At 37.0% G+C, this 19,717-nt stretch overlaps 1 protein-coding gene across 3 annotated transcripts in view; it reads right to left on the bottom strand.

The window, feature by feature from the left end:
* Positions 1 to 19,717, bottom strand: part of PEX7 (peroxisomal biogenesis factor 7) — a 92,986-nt gene that overhangs the window by 36,095 nt on the left and 37,174 nt on the right. For all 3 annotated transcript variants that reach the window (XM_002817400.4, XM_063725002.1, XM_054558206.2), the window contains exons 6-8: positions 13,667 to 13,773; positions 10,399 to 10,512; positions 8,164 to 8,219 (exon numbers count right to left, since the gene is read on the bottom strand). In XM_002817400.4, coding sequence (XP_002817446.2) covers positions 8,164 to 8,219; positions 10,399 to 10,512; positions 13,667 to 13,773 — 277 coding nt within the window. The remainder of the gene's footprint in view (positions 1 to 8,163; positions 8,220 to 10,398; positions 10,513 to 13,666; positions 13,774 to 19,717) is intronic.

The raw sequence follows: 19,717 nt of genomic DNA, 5'->3' as shown, positions 1-19,717 counted from the left end.
TTCCTTGTTCCAGCTGCAAGCCTGTGTGAATGGCAAGAACAGTTTGGGGAACACTGAGTGGTACAGAGAGGGCAGGAGCTAGGACTAGGTCTAACGCTGACCTAAAACCATCATGAGAAAGAGAAAGTGCATCCTGTGAGTGAAAATACTGGAAAAAGGCATATACAGATTTTAAAGTACACTGGATACAGGGAGGTGATCTTGGAAAGTTGAAAGTTTAGGGGGGAAAGATAATTAAAAGGAAGGAAAGGTGCCAACCTCAAACCATCAACCTTGTCCATAGATACAAAGAGACAAAAAAGTCTTTATTTATTTTTAAAAACACACACATACACAAATAAATGGTTACAAGAATTCCAACAATTCATCTGACAAAAACTTCCCTCAAAAAAAGAAAAAAAAAACAACAGTGAAGTAGAAAACCATAACATATTCTAAACCGAATCAAATATCTTCAAGCAAGCATTTAGGGACATGGAAGAAAAAGCACAACAAACCCTTGATCAGGAACTCAAAAACAAAGAAAATCAGGAACTCAAAAACAGAAAGAACTGAAACAGACCTGACTGAACTCAAGAAAGAAACACAAGAAAAAAGGCAAAATCATTTCACAAATAAACACAGAATTACACTGGGGCCCAAGAAGAGCAGATTCACACAAAAACATAATAAGGGCATTGAGGACAACAGGAAAACCACCAAAAGAATGAAAATGAGATAAAGAAGTAAAGAAGGAAAACGTATCAGACAGAAAGTACCTGATAGAGAAGACAGGTAAAGGAGAGTCCTTTTATACATAATGGGAGTTCCACAGACAATAAAACAATAAGTAGAACTATTATTTAAAATTATAATCCAAAAAACTTTCTGGGAATAAAAGAAGACCTGAATCTATATACTTAAAGAGCTCACTGAGCCTGCAGCAGAAAAACTGAAATGCAACAAGGGTTCTTTTTCCCCAGGGTCTCGAGGAGGAGGGAAAGGGTTGATGGTTGGGGTGGGGGCGGTGCCAAACAACTTACAAGTACAAGAGAGTTAGATTGGCATCAGAATTCTCAAAAAGACATAGAAAGCAAGGTAAAAACATAGTAGCATTTTCAAAAACCTCAAAGAAAGAAATGTAAATCAAGCAGTTTATATTCAGCTAAACTATCCTCCAAGTAGGAAAGCGACAGAAAAATAGTTTTAAACATACGAGAGTTTGTGAGAATTCTGTGCCCATCAGTCCCTCTTGAGAAATCTATGGCATTTTCTCAAGATAAACTGCATCAGATAATGGGGGAAACTTAGGAATAAAAAATTGATAATGAGCACTTAATATATTTAATTATACATTTAAGACTAAAACAAAGGTAGAAACTAAGTAAAAATATATCATATGATATGCGCTGTATGCTACATGTTGCATGTTCTAACAAAGCATAAATGAAACAAAATTTGATGGAAAAGGGAAAAATAAAAAGCAAAAGTAGAACAAGTTCACTGGTTATTATATAAGAAATAGGTGGGATTTCACAAAAATATAATGAAAAACTAACAACCAGGCAATAAATGGTTAATTTTTTTAAGAAAACTTATGAAGGCATTTAAAAAGTTGTAACACCAAAGGCAACCACTAAAACACATAAAAAGTTACCTAAATGTCAAAAAAATTTTAAGTCAAAGAAAAAAAACAAAACACAACAAAAAAAATCACACACAGAAACATAGCAAATAAAATACAAATAATCATAACAAAATATGACACATTCGATGCTAAACATTTTTATCGAGAAATATGAACGAGTTAAACTTACATATTCTAATGAAAAGACTATTTGTTCACTAAGAGAGATCCTAATATATGCTCTATACAAAAACATACCTAGAACAAAATGGTTCAACAAAATTGTTTAAAAATAAAGGTATGGGGGTTCAACATATGCAAATCAATAAACGTAACCCACATAAACAGAACCAATGACAAAAACCCCATGATTATCTCAACAGATGCACAAAAGGCTTTCAACAAAATTCAACACCCTTCATGCTAAAAACTCTCAATAAACTAGGTATTGAAGGAACATATCTCAAAATAATAAAGAGCTACTTATGACAAACCCACAGCCAATATCATACCGAATGGGCAAGAGCTGGAACCATTCCCTTTGAAACCGGCACAAGACAAGGATGCCCTCTCTCACCTCTCCTACTCAACATAGTATTGGAAGTTCTGGCCAGGGCAATCAGGCAAGAGAAAGGAATAAAGGGTATTCAAACAGGAAGAGAGGAAGTCAAATGGTCTGTGTTTGCAGATGACATGACTGTATATTTAACAAAGCCCCATCATCTCAGCCCAAAATCTCCTTAAGCTGATAAGCAACTTCAGCAAAGTCTCAGGATACAAAATCAATGTGCAAAAATCACAAGCATTCCTATGCACCAATAATAGACAAAAAGAGAGCCAAATCATGAGTGAACTCCCATTCACAAATGCAACAAAGGGAATAAAATACCTAGGAACTCAACTTACAAGGGATGTGAAGGACCTCTTCAAGGAGAACTACAAACCACTGCTCAAGGAAATAAGAGAGGACACAAACAAATGAAAAACAATCCATGCTCATGGATAGGAAGAATCAATATTGTGAAAATGGCCATACCACCCAAAGTAATTTATAGATTCAATGCTATCCCAATCAAGCTACCATTGACTTTCTTCACAGAATTAGAAAAAAACTACTTTAAATTTCATACAGAACCAAAAAAGAGCCCATAAAGCCAAGACAATCCTACAAAGCTGGAGGCATCACGCTACCTGACTTTAAACTGTACTACAAGGCTACAGTAACCAAAACAGCATGGTACTGGTACCAAAACAGATATATAGACCAATGGAACAGAACAGAGGCCTCAGAAATAACACCACACATCTACAACCATCTGATCTTTGACAAACCTGACTAAAACAAGCAATGGGGGAAGGTTTCCCTATTTAATAAATGATGTTGGAAAAACTGGTTAGCCATATGCAGAAAACTGAAACTGGACCCCTTCCTTACACCTTACACAAAAATTAACTCAAGATGGATTAAAGACTTAAATGTAAAACCCAAAACCATAAAAACCCTAGAAGAAAACCTAGGCAATACCATTCAGGACATAGGCATGGGCAAAGACTTCATGACTAAAACACCAAAAGCAATGGCAACAAAAGCCAAAATGAACAAATGGAATCTAATTAAACTAAAGAGCTTCTGCACAGCAAAACAAACTATCATCAGAGTGAACAGGCAACCTACAGAATGGGAGAAAATTTTTGCAATCTATCCATCTCACAAAGGGCTAATATCCAGAATCAACAAGAAAAAAACAACCCCATCAAAAAGTTGGTAAGGATATGAACAGACACTTCTCAAAAGAAGATATTAATGTGGCCAACAAACATATGAAAAAAAGCTCACCATCACTGGTCATTAGAGAAACGCAAATCAAAACCACAATGAGATACCACCTCACAACAGTTAGAATGGTGATCATTAAAAAGTCAAGAAATAACAGATGCTAGGGAGGATATGGAGAAATACGAAGGCTTTTACACTGTTGGTGCAAGTGTAAATTAGTTCAACCACTGCGGAAGACAGTGTGGTGATTCCTCAAGGATCTAGAACCAGAAATACCATTTGACCCAGCAATCCCATTACTGGGTATATACCCAAAGGATTATAAATCATTCTACAATAAAGACACATGCACACATATGTTTATTGCAGCACTGTTCACAATAGCAAAGACTTGGAACCAACCCAAATGTCCATCAATGATAGACTGGATAAAGAAAATGTGGCACATATACACCATGGAACACTATACAGCCATAAAAATGATGAGTTCATGTCCTTTGCAGGGGCACGGATGAAGCTGGAAACCATCATTCTCAGCAAACTAACAGGAACAGAAAACCAAACACCGCATGTTCTCGCTCATTAGTGGGAGTTGAACAATGAGATCACATGGACACAGGGAGGGGAACATTACACATTGGGGCCTTTTGTGGGGTGGGGGACTAGAGGAGGGATAGTATTAGGAGAAATACCTAATGTAGATGACTGGTTGATGGGTGCAGCAAACCACCATAGCACGTGTATACCTATGTTAACAAACCTGCACGTTCTGCACATGCATCCCAGAACTTAAAGTATAATAAAAAAAAATTTAATAAAAGAATTGAAAATATGATAAAACAAAAGAAATAAAGGTATGGGGAAAAGTATATCTGGAAAGTAAACACAGTATGAAAGCGAGGGCAACGATTCTGATATGAGACAAGGCATAACTGAAAGAAAAAGCATTAACTGTGACAAAGAAGGATATTCTTCAATGCTAAAAGTCTCAATTCACCATAATATCTACATACCAGAAACACAGCATCTGTTTCTATAAAATCAAAACTACAAAAGATGCAGGGAGATATAGAAGCCTGCTAATGATAGATTTTAACATACCACTCTCAGTAACATACCATTCTCAGACTAAGTGGACCAATAATAAGAAACGATACAGAAGGCCTAAACAACATAATCAATTTGTAAGCTTATGATTATATACTGAACTTTACAGCCTGAAAATGGAGAATATACGTTCTTCTCAACTGCAAATGAAACATTCACAAAAACTGATCATTTATTAGGTTCCACTTCCCCCAAATTTCAATATGTTCCATAAAACAGAATGACTAAAGTAGTATTCTCTGATTTTAATGCAATAAAACTAGAAATTATTAACAAATTTTTTTAAGTTAAAAGGCATTTTCATATGGAAACTAAATAATTTTCTATTATACAACTCTTGGAAGAAAAGGCAAGCATAAACAGAACTTACAAATTTTTTTAAATGATAATGAAAACATTATATATCAGAATCTATGGTCTATAGTTTGAACAATAACCAGAAAAAAATTTATAGCCTTAAACACTTTATTAACAAAATGAAAGAATAAAAATAAATTCCCATCTCAAGAAGCTGAAAAAAAGAACAAAAAGAAAGTACCAAAAAGGAAATAAAATAAAAGCAGTGATTAATAAAAAAAAAAAAAAAAAAAAAGTAGTTCTTTTTTTTTTCTTTTTTGAGACAAGACTTTTGCTCTTCTTGCCCAGGCTGGAGTGCAATGGCACGATCTCGGCTCACTGCAACCTCTGCCACCTGGATTCAAGCAATTCTTCTGCCTCAGCCTCCCCAGTAGCAGAGGTTACAGGCATGTGCCACCACGCCCAGCTAATTTTGTATGTTTAGTAGAGATGAGGTTTCACCATGTTGGTCAGGCTGGTCTTGAACTCCTGACCTCATCCACCCGCCTCAGCCTCCCAAAGTGCTGGGATTACAGGTATGAGCCACTGCACCCAGCTGAAAAAAGTAGTTCTAATTAATAAATTAAAATTCTGCCTGCTGAAGAAAAATAACAAACATACCACTAGATATTGAAAGAACTCATAAAGATAACAAAATCAGAAATAACAAGAGTAAAACAACCAATGAAAGAGAAGAAATCCTACAACATTCCTTTACAGACTTTTTTTTTTTTTTTAAGGCAAAGTCTCACTCTGTCACCCAGGCTGGAGTGCAGTGGCATGATTTTAGCTCACTGCAATCTCCGCCTCCTGGGTTCAAGCAATTCCACCCCAGCCTCCCAAGTAGCTGGGATTATAGGCACCTGCCATCACGCCTGGCTAATTTTTCTAGTTTTAGTAGAGACAGGGTTTCACCATGTTGGCCAGGCTGGTCTCGAACCCTTAACCTCAGGTGATCTGCCTACTTGGCCTCCCAAAGTGCTGGGAATACAGGCATGAGCCACTGTGTCCACCCACTTTACAGACACCTCTACAAATAAATTTGAAAACCTAAAAGCAAGGGACAATTTCCAAACTTGATCCCATTAGAGATACAAAGTTTAAACAGACTCATTTCCACAAAAGAAATGAAGTTATCAAGAAAGTACTCCACAAAAAGCACCATGCTCCACTAGTTTTGCAGAGCAATCCTACCAAGGATTCAAAGACCAAATAGCCTCAATGCTGTACAAGTTGTTCCAGAGCTTTGGAAACAAAGGAAAATTTCTTAATTCTTTTTTATGAAACAAGTAAAACAGACACATAAAACAAAACGAAAAAAGAAAGAAAACTGCAACTAATATCACCTTTGAATACTGATGCAAATGCTTTAAATAAAATATTAGCAAACACAATTCAACACCATGGTGAGAAAATGATACACAAAGAACATGAGAGACTTACTCCAGGAATGCAAGGTTGGTTCAATCCATTAATATAGTACATCATAGCCATATCTCTAAGAAGAAAAATCATGATTATCTCCATAAATGCTGGGAAAAAAAAAGCCTTCAACAAAACTTAAGATCCATTCCTGATTTAAAAAAAAAACAAAAAACAAAAAACAAAAAACTCAAGAAAATAGGAATTCATGCATACTTTCTTAGTATGACAAACAAGTAAACATATATAATTTGCATTAAAGTCAGAATCTTATTTTTAATAGAGAAATACTAAAGGCATTTGCACTCATATCAGGAATCAGACATTCTCTATAAACTATTTAGCACTGTATTAGTGGCATTTGTGAAGGGAATTTTAAGAAAAATCAATTAGAGGCATCAGAATTGGAAATGAAGGTGTAGAACCACCTTTATTTGCAGATGATAAGATCATACATCTGGAAAACTCTAATGAATCAACAATCTTTACATGGCAGAGAAACAGGTACTCTCAAACATTGTTGCTGAGTATCAAAATTGGCATATTCCTTATGGATGGGAATTCTGTAATATTTAACTAAAAACTACATATGTTTACCTTTTAACTCAGCAATCCCACTTCTAGGAATACCAGACATTAATTCTCTAGTAACACAAAGCTATCATTCACTGTGGCACTGTTTATTTACAAAACATTGAAAACAAGCTAAATGTCCATAGATACGAGGGTAGCCAAATACACTACAGCACATCCACACAATGGTGTATTACGCAGAATGAGAATGATCTCTTTGATACAGAATGATTTCCAGGATATATTCTAGTGAAAAATGCAAAATTTAAAGGAGTATGTATCCAAAGTACCTCACTCTTTGTGTAAGAAAGGGGGAAATGAGAAAATATATATCTGTCTATGTATATTAGCAAGACCAGTTACCTATAGAGTATGGAACAGAATAAAACAGAAAGGCCAAGGAAATAGAAGGGGGAAATGACACCTTTCTGAATATATCTTTATGTACATCTTGACTTTTGAAACCATGTCAATGTTTTGCCTAGACAAAATCAACAACGATCGGAGGAAAACCCTAATATTGAATACAAACAGAAACAAAGGAATCAAACCATGTTTCAAGTGAATAACATAACCACACTCTAACAGAGAAGAGGAGAATTAACCTAAGTAACTTCTGAATATAGTATTCGAACTAAAGACAAAAAAAAACTCTAAGCAAGTGCTGAGCTCTAATTAGTAAGATTGTTTTTTTCAAAGGTATGGCTTTGCAATTCTGAAACTACTTTCTAAGCATTACAGGGTTTAACACATAAGAAAATATATTGTGAATAAAATGGAAGTCAAGAGTTAAAAATTTGGAAAGGGAAAATAAATCCTGTGTGGTGTGGAACTGTAACTGGAAGTATAAATAGAGACACACACCCACACACACTCTTATCTAGATATACATGCACATATATACACATACACGTTCATATATCTACATTCACAAAAAATCATACACTCATGTTCATTGCTTTTCATCTAAGCAATCTTAGCCTTAAGACTCATATAATTAGACCTGAAGAAATGAAATTTCCAAATTTCTAAATCTAAATTTAGAATATATTGGCTATGCAATCTATAGTGCAGGAAAGTGTTACCATAGGAACATCTATTATAAAAGACAGCTTTTAAACAGAATAGCCAGGCTAATATTTGAAGGAAAAAATTTACTCATATATGTGACTGGATCATGAAAACAGGAAAAATATAATATTAATCCTAGTAAATATTTAAATGTACCCATCTCAGATTATTTTCATGTTAGTAAGAGTAATCATATTATCTTTTATAAAAGTTGCAAAGATGCAAATGTTACCTGGTATTTCACAATGAAATATATTAAAAACCACTGTACCTTACAGTAAAATCATACGAGCAAGAGGCCAGCACAGAAGCATGAAATGGCGAAAACTACAAAAAAAAAAAAAGAAAAAAAACCCCTTTTTGAAGTCAGCTGTGATTATAACACTGCTTTCTATGATCATTCCATAAACATTATAATAAATTTGAGTCAGAGCTGTCACTAAAAATTATGCTTTTTCAAAGCATATATGCTATAATTTGAGGCAAAAATCTGGCCTTTTAAGTATCCATCTTCAGGAAAAATATTTTTACATTCTCCAAAGAAAATTATCCCTCAAGCTTTTTAGAACTCATTTAGAATAAAATATTCCCAATATGTTGCTATTCTGGAAAAATTAAATACAATTTCATATTGGCTATCCAAAAATGATTCTTACAGGCCAGATGCAGCAGCTCACACCTGTAATCCCAGCACTTTGGGAGGCTGAGGAGGGCAGATCACCTCAGGTCAGGAGTTCGAGACCAGCCTGGCCAACATGGTGAAACCCCGTCTCTACTAAAAATACAAAAATTAGCTGGGCATGGTGGCATATGCCTTTAATCTCAGCTTCTCGGGAAGCTGAAGCAGGTGAATTGCTTTAACCTAGAAGGTAGAGGTTGCAGTGAGCCAAGATCATGCCACTGCACTCCAGCCCGGGTGACAGAGAGAGACTCTGGCTCAAAAAAAAACAAAAGCAAACAAAGTAACAAACAAAAATGATTCTTACAAATATAAGGGATTTAAGTATATAATAGTACAAATATATAATTATATAATTAACCAATTTTACAAATATGATTGCTATAATCACGTTATCAAAATAAATATTTAAATGTTAAAAACACCTTTAAGATATTTTTATGTTATTTGTATATTACAGCTAATGGAAAATGATATCAAGGATAAAAAGCAAATTTATAGACAAGTAACGTCTTCTAGATGAGTAAAAATGTACTTAATAAGTTGACCTTTGCAATTACATTTCTTCAGTGTTTTGTCTTACCAGTACTTTAATAGTTAAATACACATATATAACTACATTTGACCAGCGCTTAGTTTGCAAAGTACTTTCACTACATTACCTTATTTCATTCTCAGAATCACTCTGAAATATACATAGAGCATATTTTTCAACTGCTAAAACTTGTCCACATAAAACAAATTTTTATTAAAAAATAAAACAGAGCACTGTGTCTCCTATGTTGCATTGCAGCCAGTGAAACTTAAAATATTAACTTAACTAAAAATTTAGAATTTTTGGCCAGGCACAGTGACTCAGCCTGTAATCCCAGCACTTTGGAAGGCTAAGGCAGGCGGATCACCTGAGATCAGGAGTTCAAGACCAGCCTGGCCAACACTGTGAAACCCCATCTCCACTAAAAATAGAAAAAAATTAGCTGGGCATGGTGGTGCACACCTGTAGTCCCAGCTACTCAGGAGGCTGAGGCAGGAGAACTGCTTGAACCCAGGAGGCAGAGGTTGCAGTGAGCCGAGATCGTGCCTGGGTGACAGGGCAAGACTCTGTCTCAAAAAAAAGAAAAAAAATTTAGAATTTTTAAAATAGTAGGAATAATGTAATTATCTTATTAAAATAATCAATAAGGTACTTTTTTACCCTTAACATTAAAAAAAAAAAAAAGATGAAATTGGGAGATGTCAGTTAATAAGATGCTTTCCACAGTCATTTAGCAGAACCTGCCTAAATGAAAGCCAGGAAACTAACCTAAGTCATCTTATAACCCAGATAAATTTACTGGGACCATCATTAAAAATTTACCTCATCCTCTGCTGTTCACAGAGTAGAAAACTTTCTATATCCCAAACATCTGTGAATAGTCATGTATGTTGTCATGTCAGGAAAAAGAATTAACCATCTCTTTACACCTGTTTCAACAAAGTAAAGAGACTCTCACTAATTAGAAATTTAAAAAGAATATAATACTAAAAGTGAATTACTATAGTTAAAAAAATAATATTAAAGGAAATAACAGATTGGGGGTGAAAGAATGAGAAAAAGATCCTTATTTAACCTCAAGTATTGAATGTCTACATTACCCAAATTCATTCAATAATTATTCAAATATTTTTATCTAATTTTAGCTTTCACTATTAATTGGGTAACAAAAACACATATAAAAAAGAATTAGTAACTCCAATCCCTAAACCCAGAATACTTTTTAATATATGCCTCATTGATTATATTTATATAATTTTATTCTACATATAAAAGAAAAGATAAAAACTTACTTTCACCCTCCTAATAGCATAGGTATGACCAAGCAGTTCAAACACTGGTTGCCGTACATTCCTTAAGTCCCAGCCTCTCAAACTACAGTCAACCGCCCCTGTCACCAGCAAATTCTAAAAACAATTCAGAGAAACATAAACTGTGACATCTTTGCAATTAAACAGTATACAGGCTTTCCAACTAGAAACAACATCTATTTTCTGAAAATTATTTAACATGTACCCAGGAGTCATTTTTGAGAAGTTGTATAACAAGTACAGACAGGAATCAATATAGACATTAATAGCAAAAAACTAATATGACTTGTGAGAAAAAGAGCTCAATATGCTTTATGTACACAATGGAACACTACACACAGCTGGAAAAGGCATAGTTCCAAATAGCATTGTGGATTTTCTAATTCACCTTTAGAAGTGGCAGTAAGTACACAGGGGATTAAAAATTTTTATCTGACAAATGAGCCCAGCTTTCTCTTCAAAAGGTTTTCCCTGGAATCCCAGCACCTTGGGAGGCAAAGGTGGGAGGATCACTTGAGGCCAGGAACTTGAGACCAGCATAGGCAATAAAGCAAGACCCTGTCTACCCAAAAAATTAAAAAATTAGCCAGGTGTGGTAACACACACCTGTAATTTTAGCTATTTGAGAGGCTGAGTGAGGCAGGAGGATTGTGTGAGCCCAAGAGTCAGAGGCTGCAGTGTGCTATGATCACTCCACTTTACATCAGCCTGGATGACAGAGCAAGACCCTGTCTCAAAAAAAAACTTAAAAAGGGTTTTCAAGGCTGGGTGCAGTGGTTCACTCCTGTAATCCCAGCACTTTGGGAGGCCGAGGCCGGTGGATCACTTGAGCCCAGGAGTTTGAGACCAGCCTGGGCAACAGTGAGACCTCGTCTCTAAAAAACAAACAAACAAAAAGGGTTTCAACATACTCTGAGGTTTTTCCAGGCATTAAAAGGCAAGAGGTCTGTTCATTTAGGCACATCTGAAAAAGCAAAGGCTATGAATTAAATTTTCCCATGTTCTCTAAATCTAAATTAATCATTGTTTCCAACTCTCTTGGACCAAAATTCTTAATATAATATCTAACCATATCCAAGAATGTAATCAAATAGTGGTGAGTCTCTTATCTATTCCGGCTTTACAAATTCTGCTATCTAGAGCCCCAAGTGAACCCAGAGGTCCTGGCTGAATAGGCCAAGTGCTAGGTCCACACTCAGTCCACCCCACATAACCCAGAACAGCAACGGATTTAAGTTGGTGCAAAAGTAGTTGCAGTTTTTGCCACTGAAAGTAACAGCAAAAAATGCAACTACTTTTGCACCAACCTAACATTGTCTGACTATGTTGGGCTTTAGTTTAAGCTAATTTGAAGAAAAGTTTCAGTTATTAGAAAATAATTTTTGTAAACCACTCTCAAATGTCTATCAGCATCTTTCTTTAGAGTTCCCAAATATCTAACATACAGGCCATAATTAAATTTCCAATATGAAACATTCATTTATGAGTTTGAAACTAGTCATCAGCATTGAAATGTTTAGACTGAGTAATATCATTGCATATATACTGTAGTTTAACTTATTTTACTTATTTTTATTTAAAGAACTCTGCCAATACAATGTTCTTTTAACTTTAATTAATTTAAAACTGGGAAAAAAACAAAGCATACATTTTACCTATTTGTCACGGTCAACAGACCACTTCAGGGACATAAATACAGTCATGCATCACTTAATAATGGGGATATGCTCTCAGAAATGTGGCATTAGGCAATTTCATCTTTGCGTGAACATCACAGAGTGTACTTACACAAACCTAGGTGGTACAGCCTACTACACACCCAGGCTAGATGAAACAGCCTATTGCTCCTAGGCTACAAGCCTGTCCAGCATGTTACTGTACTGAATACTGTAGGCTACTGTAATACAATGGTAAGGATTTCTGTGTCTAAACATAGAAAAAGTATAGTAAAAATACAGTATGGAAGATAAAAAATGGTAGTAGGGTACTTACCATGAACGGAGCTTACAAAACTGGAAATTACTCTGGGTGAGTCAGTGAGTGAGTGAGTGAGTAGTGAGTGAATGGAAAGGCCTAGAACATTACTGTACACTAAATTTATTTTTTTATTTCCTTTCAATAATAAATTAACCTTAACTTACTGCAATTTTTTGCTTCATAAACTTTCTAATTTTTTTTAATTTTGTTGTTGTTGTTGTTGTTTTGAGATGGAGTCTTGCTCCGTCACCAGGCTGGAGTGCAGTGGCGTGATCTTGGCTCATTGCAACCTCTGCCTCCCAGTTCAAGCTATTCCCCTGCCTCAGCCTCCCGAGTAGCTGGGACTACAGGCGCCTGCCACCACTCCTGGCTTTTTTTACTTTTTGACTCTTCATAATAACAAAACTTAAAACACAAACACATTGTAGAGCTTTACAAAAAAATTTTCTTTCTTTATATCCCTATTTTATAAGCTTTTTTCTATTTAATTTATTTAATTTTTTTTTAAACTCTTTTTTTAAAAACTGAGACACACACATACTAGTTTAGGACTACACTGAGTCAGGATTATCAATATCATTGTCTTCTACCTCCACATCTTGTCCTGCTGGAAGGTCTTCGGGGGCAATAGGAATTTTTCAGCTCCATTATATCTTATGGGCCCTGTCACATATGCAATCGGTCATTAGCTGAAATGTTATGCAGTGCATGACTGTAGTATATGAACACATATTTAATGCATTTCTATCTCTGATTCATATGCTCATGTGGTTAACCGAAGCTTTAAAAAAGTTGCACATGGACACATCTTACAGAGGCATGAAAATTGGTTAGGCTTAAAGAGGAAGATGAAACAGAAAAATTTAAAAACTGATGGACTGTCAAATTAAAAATCAAATTACAGATAGTTCAACAGCCTGACTAGCTAAGTGAAAAAGAAATAAAAGCAAAAGATGATACAAAATTGCAGGGTTAAGAGCGATAAAGAAAAGAATTACATAAATTGGTAAGGCAGCTTCCCAAAACAAACAAGTAAGGCTGCACTGTTGAACTTGGAGAATTTCTGTTTCTTATTTTGCCCGTTTTATGAGCACTTAAATCCAATTAATGCTAATGCAGGTCAGTCACAATCATTAATTAGAAAGGAAAGGGACAGAATTTAACTTAATGGTCCAGGAACACCACCAAAGTCCACATAAACGAAGATCAATAAAATTCAGAACATTTTAACATTAGGAAGGACAGCAGCTTAGGGTAGAGCCATACACTATACCTCATTGTATTTACACCAGTCACAACTCAAGATTTCTGCCTGATGTGCGGGAATCACGATTCTGACTCCTGCTGCCTTCACATCCCATATTCTCAGAGTCTGATCACCTAGTAAAAAGGAAGACTTGATCATTTCCCATCACACCACTTGAATGTGCAGTGACATAATATGTTCATAATAATAAGTCAAGTAAAAATACACTGCTTTCAGTGTTAGGATATTGCCACCTTTAGACTTATTTTTTAAACCATAATAATGTATAGGAACTATTCAAATGAAGGAATACAAAAAGTGACGTTGCACCGTGATAATGCTATTAGGAGGAAAATTTGAATCTCACACTGAGATAAACACAGTATTGACTAAACACACACCTGGTGTGTGTTCGAGGCAGGAAAGGCCCTGAAAATTCTCGTGTTAGGAAATAAAGTGATCACTCTGTACCAGTGTATTGTACTAGAAACCAACGATAGAGTAACAATTTTACTGCTAAAGGCAGGCAAAGTCTACCAAGCCAAAATGGAGAATTTTTTACTTTTCATTGTCAAGTATACTATATTTTAATGGGCCAGCTATAAGTGTATTTTTCTCCTCAAAAAAAAAAGCTAAAAGAAATTTATTTATTTATTAATTTTTATGTATTTATTTATTTTGAGACGGAGTCTCACTCTGTCACCAGGCTGGAGTGAAGTGGTGCGATATCGGCTCACTGTTAATCTCCACCTCGCAGGTTCAAGTGATTCTCCTGCCTCAGCCTCCCGAGTAGCCAGGACTACCGGTGCGCACCACCATGCCCAGCTAATTTTTGTATTTTTAGTAGAGACGGGGTTTCACCATGTTGGCCAGGATGATCTTGATCACCTCACCTCGTGATCCGCCTGCCTCAGCCTCCCAAAGTGCTGGGATTACAGGCATGAGCCACAGTGCCCGGCCTATTTTTTTATTTTGATTTTTTTTGAGACAGAGTCTTGCTATATTGCCCAGGCTGGAGTACAGAGGCACGGTCTCGGCTCATTACAACTTCCACCTCCTGGGTTCAAGCAATTCTCATGCCTCAGCTCCCCAAGTAGCTGGGATTACAGATGTGTGCTACTAGGCCCAGCTAATTTTTGTATTTTTAGTAGAGATGGAGTTTTGGATAGGCGTGGTGGCTCACGTCTATAATCCCTACCCTTCGGGAGGCCAAGGTGGGCAGATCACCTGTGGTCAGGAGTCTGAGACCAGCCTGGCCAACATGATGAAACCCTGCCTCTACTAAACAAAAAATTAGCTGGGCATGGTGGTGGCGGGCACCTGTAATCCCAGCTACTGGGGAAACTAAGGAAGAAGAATCACTTGAACCTGGGAGGCAGAGGTTGCAGTGAGCCGAGATTGTGCCACTGCACTCCAATCCAGACAACAAGAGTGAAATTCTATCTCAAAAAAAAAAAAAAAGAGTGAGAGAGATGGGGTTTCACCATGTTGGCCAGGCTAGTCTCAAATTTCTGACCTCAGGCAATCTTCCTGCCTCAGCCTCCCAAAGTACTGGGATTACAGGTGTGAGCCACCACGCCTGGCCAACAAGCTAAAAACATTTAAAGATTACACTTTGCATTAGTACAAAAACAGTTTGCATTACTTAACTGCACAGATACCCAATTAAATGTTTTACATGTTGTTTGCCTCCAGTTTTTCTAAACTATGAGGAAACAGAAGATGACAAGATGAATAAAATCCAGAATATATATACCTACCTCAAAAGTAAAATATAAACAACTGATGATGGGAGAAAACCAGTTCCATGTAATGAAAATCATGTAGTTTCTGGCATGATAGCAGGTGGGGTCTTGAATGCCATTTTGTGGTTATAGGATACATACCCTGCATAGGGTATGTAATATCTCTGAGACTGATTCATTCTAAAGGAGACACAGAATGCCCAACATGCAGCGCTGTCTAAGAATTTCATCACGTTTCTGTAAAGCACCTGGCATGGTCTCTAACACATAGTAGAAGCTGCCAAATACGGTATATAAAAATGCTAAATTTTTAAAGTATCTTTTATTTATCTACATATATTTTCCTATATTCCCAATTCTAAATCATATATTGTTAAGCTAAATTTAGCTATCCTAGGCAATTTTTTCCTGGCTTCTTTGGAAGTTGCTTAAGAAAGATAAGAAATGTGTTGGCAGTAATGAAATGCAGAGGTTAAGAACAGGGCCTTTGGAGTTCCTGAACTTGGTTCTAATCCAGCTCAATCATTTGGTGGTCACTGATGCTTAATCAAGTTACTTCGCTGATCTTCAGTTTCCTACCTACAATAAAATAACTGCCTTGTAAGGCTGAAATGAGACAAGGTAGTAGCATGAGTACGGTGCCAGATATGCAGTAAGCTCTCAATATGTGTTTTTTTAAATGAGAAAAAATACCCATGATTAGAAGTTATTTCTGTCCCCCCAATAATAACAACATGAATAATAGTTAATATTTATTGAGTGCTTCCAATGTGCCACATACTGTTCTAAGCATTTTATATATTTTTTTTCTAAAAACATCACAACTACATAAAGTAGGAATTTGGAGATATAAAAAGTAATTGTATAGTATTATACAAATGAGGAATATAGTACTATACAAATGCAGCATATAGAGATGAAATAACTCACCCAGGATAGTAAGCAACAGAACCAGGACCTGGAACCAGAACCCAAGGAGTCTGGGTCCCCAGCATGCGCACTTTACAGCTTTACAACTACACTACGCTGCTGCCTCCTTGTGTTGCTGGAGGACAAATGCCATACAATCAATGTTGGCTAATTTTGGAGGAATTATTTTAATTCTTTTAATTTCCAGGCTGGAGTGCAGTGATGCGGTCTTGGCTCACTGCAACCTCCACCTCCCAGACTCAAGCAATCCTCCCACTTCAGCCTCCCAAGTAGCTGGGACTATAAGCGCACACCACCATGCCCCGCTAATTTTTCTATTTTTGGCAGAGACGGGGTTTTGCCATGTTGTCCAGGCTGGTCTCCAGCTCCTGAGCTCAAGCAATCCACCTGCCTCAGCCTCCCAAAGTGCTGGGATTACAGGTGTGAGCCACTGCGTCCAGCCCTGTATTACTTTTTCTATAAATTGGAGAAAAATCTCTATTGTATTTTCAATACCACTTCCCATCCTCCCTGCCCCAGAGACCACAACAGTCATGAATTTGGTCCGCAGCCCTTTAGTTTGTGGTAATAAAAGTATTTGGTAATAAAAGTATTACCAAATACTTTTTATTACATTTTTATGGATCCATAAATATGTACTACTACTGCTTTGTATGTAGGATTTTTTTTCCTTTTTTGATTTAAAAATACTGTCCTGCTACATTAAAAAAAGGCTGAAAACCACTTTGACAGATGAGAGTAACAAACATTTTTGGACCCAGCTAAGGATGGTACCTCCGTCCATAGCACCTCATTCCTTGCTCAGACCACAGCTGATAGGCCAAATGGGGGTACTTGGGATTTCTCTGAACTACAACTGAAAAATAATGTCAGTCCCTCTTCTATGGCAGAATTGACAAGTTATAAAATTCAGGACCCACTGGAGACAACATATCTCATTGTGAAAAATGAACGATGAGTTTGAAAGTACCAAAAGGAAATTGTTCAGAATTGGTACAGGTTAGAGCTTCAAATAACTCCAAGGGCCCTCATTATAATCACTGTCTGTGGTCTAGCCACCAGTCAGTAGAATCTGCTTCTAGAATGCCAAATAGCTTTGATGAAATGATCTCTCATGACTTTCTCCAGCCTTCAGTGTATAATGTAGGGTGACGTGGATGTCTAGTGTTTGGCCTGCCCAGAAATACCCTTTTTCTAGGAACAGCATGTCCTTTTCTCACCAAGTGATTCTATAAAGACTTACACCTCAACACAATTGACTGACCAAAGGCAGGTTCAGGCAAGACCAACCACAGTACCTCATTCCCTGCTTTGACTACAGCTGAAAGGTCAAAGGTAGGTACTTGGGATTTTTCTGAACTATAACTGAAAAAATAATGTCTGTCCTTCTCTTATGGTAGCATTTACAACTTATAAAATTCAGGAGGCCGGGCATGATGGCTTACACCTGTAATCCCAGCACTTTAAGGGGCTAAGGCAGGAGGATCGCTTGAGCCCAGGAGTTCGAGATCAGCCTGAGCAACATAGTGAGATTCCATCTCTACAAAAAATTTAAAAATTAGCCAGGCATGGTGGCACACACCTGTAGTCCCAGCTACTCCGGAGGTTGAGGTAGGAGAACTGCTTGAGTCCGGGAGGTCGAGGCTGCAGTGAGCCATGATCGCACCACTGCACTCCACCCTGGGTGACAGAACAAGACCCTGTCTCAAAAATGTAAAAATATGGCCAGGCACAGTGGCTCATGCCTGTCATCCCAGCACTTTGGGAGGCTAAGGCAGGTGGATCACTTGAGGCCAGGCGTTTGAGACCAGCCTGGCCAACATGGCAAAACCCTGTCTCTACTAAAAATACAAAATAAATAAATAAATTAGCCAGGCATGGTGGCGCATGCCTGTAATCCCAGCTACTCAAGACGCTGGGGCATAAGAATTACTTGAACCCCAGAGGTGGGGGTTGCAGTGAGCTGAGATCACGCCCCTGAACTCCAGCCTGGGCAATGGAGCGAGATTCTGTCTCAAAAAAAAAACAACAAAACTATATATATATATCATATGTTATATGTTATATATATAAATACAGAAAAAAATATATATATATAGCTTTGATGAAATGATCTCTCATGACCTCCAGCCTTCAGTGTATAATGCAGGGTGACACGGATGTCACGCTGCATTATACACCGAATATATATATATAAACAGAGTGAATTTATCTATATTTACATATATATATATAAATTCAGGGGCCACTAGTGGCCATGTGTCTCACTGTGTGGAGAAAGCCAGTCCGCAGAGTCAAGTCAACAAGTGGAGAAAAGTCCAGATGAGAGACAGAATGTGTTCTGGGGCCTTTCAAACAGCCCTTCCCTTTCTGGAGTATGCTTTTTAACACATTTCACAAAGATCTAACATAGTCCCAGTTGTATCACTTGTAGGCAAAGGAAATCGCTCATTATCATAAGGGAGCGAAGGGTATTCTCCTGAAGCTTCAATCTCCTAAAACTAGTTCCAAAGAAAACCATTTGATTACGCAAGAGGCTTCCATTAAAACATACAAAATGCCTAAATAATATATACTAACTTTCAGGAATTTATATCTAATACTAGGTTAAAAGTATAAATTCTGCTATAGCTATAGCATTGTCTCAAGATCAATGAGCTTGTGTTCACCCTAATAAGATATGAGTATGTGAATTGACTTAAAGTACCAAAACAGGCCAGGCATGGTGGCTCACACTTGTAATCCTAGCACTTTGGAAAGTCAAGGCAGGCAGGTCGTTTGAGTTTAAGAGTTCCAGACCAGCCTGGGCAACTGTGAAATCCTGTCTCTACCAAAAATACAAAAATTAGTTGGGCTTGGTAGCATGCACCTGTAGTCCCAGCTACCCAGGAGGCTGAGGTGGGAGGACTGCTTGAGCCTAGGAGGCAGAGGCTGCAATGAGCCGAGATTGTGCTGCTGCACTCCAGCCTGGGTGACAGAGCCAGACTCTGTCTCAAAAAATAAAAATAAAAATATTTAAAAGTACCAAAACATTACAATGAATGCAGACTAGGAGATTAAGAACTGTTATTGTAGGAATAACATGAATGAGTCTCACAAGACATAATGTTGCATGAAAGAAACCAGTAACAAAGGTATGAAAATGGGCAACATTAATCCATGTTATTGGAAGGCCACACAGTGGTCACCTGGGGTGGGGGTTGGTGAGAAGTGACTACAAGGATGGGAGGAGGCCCTTTGGGAACGTTCTGTTTCTTCACCTGGGTGCCAGTTACAAGGATGTGTTCATTGTGAGAATTCACCAAATTGTACACTAAGATTATGCACTGTTCAATATGTGTATCACACTTCAGTAAAAGATTAAAAAACACAATAACAAAGGTTGGGAGGTTTTGTTCCACAC

Source organism: Pongo abelii, chromosome 5 (assembly GCF_028885655.2).
Source record: "Pongo abelii isolate AG06213 chromosome 5, NHGRI_mPonAbe1-v2.0_pri, whole genome shotgun sequence".
Lineage (NCBI taxonomy): Eukaryota > Metazoa > Chordata > Mammalia > Primates > Hominidae > Pongo > Pongo abelii.
This window is presented reverse-complemented; position numbering and strand designations above follow the sequence as displayed.